Source organism: Dermacentor variabilis, chromosome 10 (genome assembly GCF_050947875.1).
Source record: "Dermacentor variabilis isolate Ectoservices chromosome 10, ASM5094787v1, whole genome shotgun sequence".
Taxonomy (NCBI): Eukaryota; Metazoa; Arthropoda; class Arachnida; order Ixodida; family Ixodidae; genus Dermacentor; species Dermacentor variabilis.
Window position 1 is genome coordinate 126,852,931 of NC_134577.1, and position 8,298 is coordinate 126,861,228.

Here is an 8,298-nt window from a genome sequence, read left to right on the forward strand (position 1 = left end):
ATTATCTCCTTCGTGAGCTTCAGCAAAAACTTAGCAGCGACAAGCCCACTTCATCAGCGAGCCGTAAGACGTACGATGGTGCACCAAACCCAGATCTCCATCGACTATTCACCCAGGCAGAGCTCCAGGCAACCTTAGCCAAATTGACTAGAAACACGAGTCCCGGCAAGGACCTAATAACTAATAAGCTCCTACGCAACCTTCCGCAATCTGCCACTACAGCACTGCTACAGTACTACAACGACTGCTGAGAAAAGGGGGACCTACCAGCGGCCTGGAAGCATTCGGAGGTCACCATGGTCCCCAAATCCAACAAAACCCTTCGCATTGAAAACCTCCGTCCCGTTTCCCGCACATCTTGCGGGGGCAAACTCCTCGAGCGCATGGTGCACGACAGGTTAACACCATACCTCGAGGGCAACGGACACTTGCCGCACACCATGTTCGGATTCCGACAGCATCTGTCCACGCAAGACGTACTCTTGCTCCTCAAAGGAGACTTGCTTGACTACCTCGATCACAGACGCAAATCATCAATCCTGGCAATCGACGTAAAGGGAGCATTCGACAACGTGAGCCACGAAGACATTCTCCGCAACCTCGAAGGTACAGGCTGCGGAGCCCGGATCTATAACTACATCAGCAGCTTTCTGACCAACGGAACAGCAACAGTAGGCGTCTGCAGCCTCTGCAGCGACAAACTTCGGCTACACAACAACGGAACTCCACAAGGATCAGTTATTTCATCCCTCCTTTTCAAAATCACAGTGATCCAGCTACGGAAACAACTGGATGCCATCCCAAATCTATGTCACGCCCTTTACGCCGATGACGTCACGCTCTGAACCAAAGCACCTCCTAGTGGACAAAAAGAACGCAATCTACAAGAAGCCGTCGGTGCTATCCAAAGATACCGCCGAAACTGCGGTTTCCACTGCGCACCCGAAAAGTCGAAGCTTCTCGTCCTGAGAGCACGAACTCGAGGATGACCACCTGACTACATCGAACCCCATCCTAGCGTCTCGCTCAACGGAACGAGGATCCCTACAGTCGACTCTCTTGGCGTACTCGGACTTCACATCCACAAGGACGGATCAGGGGCGCCCCTCTCCCTCGTCTCCAACGCACATTGTCACAAGTTACGCACCTCGTCAAGAGGATCACAAACCAAAGAAACGGACTCAAGGAGCACGACCCACTAAACATAATTCAAGCTCTCCTAACTAACCGTATCACCTACGGAACTCCCTACTTGACGCTTAAGCCGGCACAAATCAAAACTCAATATCGTCATTCGAAAGGCAATCAAAGTAGCCTTGACCCTCACACCCATGTCATCAACGGAGAAACTCCTCAAGCTCGGCGTCCACAATACGTGGGAAGAGCTTGTCGAGGCTCATAAGATCAGCCAACTAGAGCGGCTCAAGCTCACACCCACCAGACGTGCAGTTTTGCGCTAACTCAACTACAGTGAAAGCTTCATTGCAGACAAAGACCGGAAGGCAAGAATCCCACCTTCAGTCCGGGACTGTATCAGTGTTGCAACTATGCCGCGTAATATGCATCCAATTTATAGTCAGGGGTGTCGGCAAAGCAGAATCTGCGCACTCAGCAAGAATTATGGGAGAGACTCTGATACGAGGTACACCGATGCTGCCCGGTATATTAAGCGAAATGCCTTTGCCCTAAGCGTCACGGATCACCAAGGCAAAGAACTTGCAGCTGTCATCACCCGAGAAAGAGCCCCTGAGACTGCAGGGGAAACGGCAATCACTCTGGTAATAACAACTTGCCCTGACGTAGCAGTGATCCTAAGAGACTCCCAAGCAGCAGCTCGCAACAATCAAAAAAGACGCATATCAGAACCTGCACTCAAAATACTTACAAATCACATTGCACGCGCCCCACCCCCCGATAACCACATCAACTGGGTTCTAGGCCGACAGGGCATGACAGGAAATGAGGCGGCACACGCCACTGGCCGCGAGCATACCAGCCGGGCTTTCCTGCCATCGCACACTGGGCAGGCCACCAACGTTGATGACATCGCCCTAAAGTACTCAGTGCTTCTGCAACACCACCGACTAAGCAGAAGAACGTACGCTTCACCACACAATAATCTGAGCAAAGAGGAAAAAGTCATCCTGCGACGCATACAGACCAACACCTACGTACTCGGAATAATCATGCACAGACTGTATCCTACGCAGTACTTGTACACATGCCGCCATCGCGACGCTCTAAACACCCTGCAACACACGGTCCGGGATTCCCCACTGCATGACACATGCGCAGACCCTACCTCACAAACTCCACAAGTCGACCCTAAAGAAGGCCGCCCCATAGAAGCACAAGAACGCCTCTACTCACCGACGAGACCAACGCAATCTCGTCGCCCGGGCCAAGGAGGCAGCCCAAGCCAGAGGGTTCTTGGAATAAGGAATCCTCCCACCAAGGGTGAACCGCGTTCGGACTCGGATTACCGTTTCAGAAAATAAAAGTTTAGTTCTCTCGCTTTCATAGTATAAGCCTTCGGTATCTGCTTTAGAATAGTCATAAACCTTCTTTTTTTGCGGTTTCTTCACAGTTTGCGTTTTAAAGGTACAATGCATGACACGATTGTCACTGATATACTCTAGTACATCCACGGTAGCACCTTCGGGGTGTGTTGTTAGAAGCAGATCAAGAATAGCATTGTGCCGCGTAGGCATTTTGATGCGTTGAGACAACTGAAATCAACCAAAAAGGTCAACATAATCTGCACAATCGCGTGTCTGGCGATTGCTAGGGGATAATAAAGCAGGCAACTCTATCCCTGGAAAGTTAAAATCGCCGGCCGAAATTATGGGAGAGTTAGTATATTCGGATTGGACGGAGCCTAATACAGACTGCAGATCCTCAGAAAAATCTCGTAGGAGGTCAGGTGGCCTATAGCATTCCCAATAACCAAAGTTATAGCTGGTAAATAGGATGCAACCCAAATAGTTTCAAGAATGCTGTCATTAGGAATGGGTTTAACCGTGATATGCTTTCTTACGGCTATTACGACACCGCCTCCTTTTCTATCCACACGGTCTTTACGAAAAACAGTGAATACATTTGAAGTTTGTAACTAAGAATCGTTAGCTTCAGGAGTTAACCACATTTCCGTTCTGATTATAATATCTGCATTACAAGCGTGAATGAGGGAAGTAAGCTGATCATGTTTGTTAAGAATGCTACGAATGTTGGCGGAAATTATGGAAAAAGTAGGTGTCCCAGTGCCTTTCTGCACGTGGCGACTGCGTCATGGGTTTAAATTTCGCTGGACACATTCCACGACCCTGCCCTCGGAATGCTAGTATCAATATAATATCCTGCCTATCTTTAGCTTATAGGAGGATAGTTTAAACCTTTCATCGAGTTGACAATTCGCTCGAGCAAAGTCGCGTAGCTGTTTGCGCACGAATTGTATTCGAGGAGAACAGTCCTCATCTATCCAAACCTTTATTTTCAATTTTTTTTATCTTGTAGGAATTAGCCACAATACTGTATTTTGTCTAGTACTGTAGAAACTTCACTATTACTGACCGGTGCTGCCCTTGCCTGCGAGATCCAATGCGATGTGCACGTTCAATATTCCTTACCTCGAGGCCAAGGTAATATCTGCAGAAGCTTGCAATGACAACTTGAGAAGCCTCGTAGTCTTCTTTCCCTGCCTCGGGCAAGCCTTTCAGTATCAACATTTTTTTTCTGCGCATGCGATTGTTGATGTCATCAACGATTTTAACTATGTTAGATTCAGAATCCCGCCTATCAGAAAAGGATGAAAGATCGCTTTTGATGTCATCGACGCCTTTCTTGACTTCGGATAACGCTGTGGCATTTCACGAAGAATCGTCTAGCAAAGCTTCCACTTTCGAAAGGCGTTTCTTAAGGTCAGGTATACCTATAAAATGTCCTTCATTTTACTGCTAATTTCCTTTAGAAATATTTTCACGCGCAGATTCGGCATTCTTTAGGGCATCTAGAACCCTGTCTATCTTGTCAGGGGCGGGATTTGCTTCAATGAAAACACAGCCGATTACGAGATGAGCGTCAGAAAACATAAGAACAATCAGTCCCCCTCTCTGGATCCATGTAGCAAAGAACCCAGCAGCTGCATGAAAACGAAGCCTGCGGCCACTGTATTCATTGGCTATAGCTACCTATCCGTGCTCAATATGTGACAATGTCAACGTCCATACTACAAACATATAATCATAGACACTGGGCTTGGGATTTGTGGTGTGCACTGAGGTACAGTTTACAACGCTATGAACCTACACTCACCTATAAAAGGCAGAATAACGGTGTTTAGCGCGTTTCATAAACGCCGCAAATCCCAACTATGCACAATCCACAGAGCCCTATTGTGGCTGATCGCCGCCAGCGGGTACCGAATCAGTGGTCACGTGAGCCTGAAGTTGGCGTAAGCACAGTCCATAGTAGTCACATTATAAGGCTGCGTCGATGCACCGTGGTTTACGATGCACCGATCACAGCCGTAGTACGAAGCTCGTGGCCCGACATCCCCACAATTTAAACAGTGACGTCGATGTTATCATTGTAAAAGGCACAGGAACGATCTTTAGCGTTTGTCGCAAACGCCGCAAATACAAACGATGCGCAATCCACATGGCCCTTTTGTAGGTGATCGCCGCCGGCGGGTTCCGAATCAGGTATCCCGTGAGTCAGAATTCGACGCAAGCACAGTCCGCAGCGATCACCGTGGTTTACGATGCGCTGATCCCAGCCGTACCAAGGTCGATTCAAATAGGTCGCGAAGCTTCGGGCGAAAAGCGGTTCAGTACAGATTGTCACCGACATCAGCATGGGGGGTTATGGGAGAAGCGATTGAAGCGCGACTATGTTTGGAGGGAACAAATATTGGGAAAGAAAAACGCGTTTTTTAATTCAAACGAGACACAATTAGATTCATTCAACGAAAATAAGATTCCTAGTCAATTTTATATATTCGTGACGAGTTAAGAAAATACAAGTTTCATTTTATTATTATTAATAAATGCATTTCTTTTCAGCGCCTATCGCTACAGGGGGCGTTGACGCCACTATCACTCGCAATGCAATGCACGTCTTGAAATGGGCTGAAAGGCGCACTCGTAAAGGTCACCTGTTGAAATACGCCCCCCTCACAGTTTGTGCTTTCCTGCTTGTCGAAGTTTCTGTGAATTTGGTGGCGCGGGTAGCTTCATAGCTTCTTAATCTGTTCAGTCAAAAGTAGTGAGTTACGACCGCCAGATAATTGTGTAGTTGTTTTCGTGTGACTGCGCTGGCCGACGGGCTTGGCATCCGACAATAGGATCAGCACTCTACACCTAAAGCTTTCGTCGGCCTCCAAAGAAAGTATGTTCTGTGCAGGGATGCGATTTCGACAACCGTATGGCTGCCTTTTCCTGCATCGCTTTCCACGCTGAAAGCTCGGAACGCCCATCAAGTCGAATGGCGGGGCATTTGAATTTGAATATATAGCTCCAAAGGAAGGACAACAAAACAAATTTCGCGCCTTCGAAAACAAAATGACGTCACTTCTGCTTTTAACGGACATGGCGTCACATTATTTTTTCTTCCGCCGGAAGTGTTCCCACCACATACAGATGGCGCTAAGCCCCATGAACCGCAGATGGACCGCCATGTTTTGAACGTATGGGCTCCTATGGAAGCTTCGCTACCAGGTATATTTACCTTGGCCGTACTACGAAGCTCGTGGCCCGAGATCCCAACAAATTAAGCAGCGACGTCGGCGGTATCAGTATAAAAGGCAGAACAACGATGTTTAGCGCATGATCCAGTGACCTACGTTATTGTTTTCACGTCATGAACTACATGCACGCTGAACGACAACACGACGAATCCTTACAGCCCGCCATCACCGCAGTGCAATGTGGCAGCACTCATGCACGCGCCGCATGTTCGAGCTGCAAGACAGCATCCCCTACCGCCGCAATATCGACCCACATGGCCCTGAGTTCCTCCTTATCCTTCCTCGTCATTTGCTATCCATCGTTCTCGAACAACTTCTCGGCGGGACACGTAGGACTTTGGTGTACGTACGACCGCGTCGGCCACCCGTTCTTCTGGCCGGGTCGATACCGCTCTGCGTCGTTAGGTGCCAATTTGCGAATTCTGTCATTGCCAGAAGGAACCGCCCCTGTCACTTTCGGGACGACTCTAGCCAAGTGAAGTTCCCCCTGAATCTTTCTTTCGCGTAGGCTTTGACCTGCTTCGCCCTTTTTCGAAGGTAACTAGGGGGAATCAGTAAATCGCCGTCGGTGCTGATTACGTGACGCGCTATGCGATAGCAAAGGCGTTCCCGACTAGTTGCGCAACCTAAGTCGCCGATTTTCTCTTCCACGAGATCATTCTCTTCCACGGTGCACCTCGACAGTTATTAACAGACCATGGCCGCTCGTTCTCGTCTCGAGTTGTCGACGATCCCCTCTGCTCTTCTACCACTGAGCACAACCTGCCCACTGCCTGCCACCCACAAACGAACGGTCTTACGGAATGTCCCAACCGAACACTCACAGTGATTCTGTCGATGTACGTCTGCAACGATCACCGCAACTGGGACGCCACGCTGGCCTACGTGACATTCGCGCATAACTCGTCCCGACATGATACCGCAGGATATTCACCCTTTTTGCTTTTCTGTGGCCGTGACTCCACATTGCCCTTTGACACCATCCTACATTCAGTGCCACGTATTGCAACTGAGTAGGCTCGTGAAGTAATCGATCGTGCCTACACGGCACATCAAGTCACCGGATCTCGTTTATTAGCCCCGCAGCATATGTAAAAAGAGCGTTACGACCAGTGCAATCGTGAGGTTAAGTTGACCCAAGGTGCGGGTGTGCTCCATTGGTGCCCACGTAATCGGGTCGGCCTCTCCCAGAAACTTCTCTCTCGCTATACAGGGCCCTATGAAATCCTACGTCAAGTTAACGACGTAAGTTACGAGATCTCCCCGCTGCAGTTAGATCCAACCTCAAGTCCGACGTCTGCTGACATCGTGCACGTTTCGGGGCGAAAGCCATACTTCGCTTGCAGTTCTTCACCTAACATGGGCCGAGACGGTGCTTCAGCACCCGGCAGTCCTGTTATAAAAGGATAAACGAAGAGAAAGGAAGAAAATCGCGAGATACTAGCTGCTGTGTGTTATTGCTGGTGAGCAATTTTAACCACATTCACTCTGTTTGCATATTCATATTGTAAATACAGTCCGTTTGCACTTCAAACATCCCCGTTACAATATGGGCCCTCCAGGCGCCTTTCTGCCGTCGGCGTCGGAGTCGCGGTTAGGTTCCGTATGAGTGAAAGCTTGTGACGGTGAGCCCGGTGAACCCGGTGAGCCGGCAAACCTGGTTCAATGTCAAGTGCGCGAGCAAGGAACGCGGCCCGGTTGCGTGCCCTCTCCTGTCTCGCGCGACGCAGGGGGTTCAGGCGAGGGAGTACGGGCGTTCTTCTCTGGCGACTGCTAGGGTGCCTCGATGTCCTCTTATTGTCCTCAACATTTATTACTTGAGCCATTTTACAACATTACTTGTGAGGGGGCTCAGGAGCGCGTAGGGTGTCCGGGAGTTTGTGGCCCTCGGCGACCTTCAGAGCCCAGTCCACCAGCCGTATTTGGTCGGCTCGGTTGGAGCTAGACACCGCGGTCTCCCATCCCTCGACGTCGGTGAGTTGCCACTCAGAGGGTGGCTGGAGCTCAGGGCATAAGAACATTATGTGATGGAAGGTGGCTCTAGGCGCGCCGCAGAGCGTACATTCCTGTCGATGTAGGCCTGGATGAACCAGGGCGAGAAAAGCTGGAGAAAGAAAAGTTTGTGCCTGCAGCTGGCGCCAGGTACTTTGTTGGAATTTTTTTAAGGATTTATCTGGGGGATGATATCTCAACCGCATTTCGCAGTAGTGGAGGATGATCTCGGGATATTCTCTGGCGTTATCCAGGTCATCGGACGGCGTGGCTCGGTTGACGGCTACTCGAGCGATAGAATGGGCCATCTCATTGCTTGGATGGCCTGCGTGCGCGGGCACCCAGATGAGCTTAATTGGTCTGAGGGGGGTCTGATGATTGAGAATTTTCAGTGCCGGTTCATGAACTCGGCCTTTCGAGTAGTTGCGGATTGCAGTTTTGGAATCGTAGACAACGGCGGCGTCTACTATGGCGTTGGCCACGCGAATCGCGGACGCCATAGTCGACGCGTTTGGTGGACGCTTTAGGGACGCGTTTCCGGCGCTCCTGTGTCTTAAAAAGCG

The 8,298-nt window shown here is 49.8% G+C and overlaps 1 protein-coding gene across 1 annotated transcript in view; it reads left to right on the plus strand.

Moving 5' to 3' along the window:
• Positions 1–296: 296 nt before the first annotated feature.
• LOC142559411 (glutathione hydrolase 1 proenzyme-like) overlaps positions 297–8,298 on the plus strand; it is a 124,433-nt gene continuing 116,431 nt past the window's right edge. Inside the window, exon 1 of the mRNA XM_075671009.1 lies at positions 297–606. Within this exon, the coding sequence (XP_075527124.1) occupies positions 297–606 (310 nt within the window). The remainder of the gene's footprint in view (positions 607–8,298) is intronic.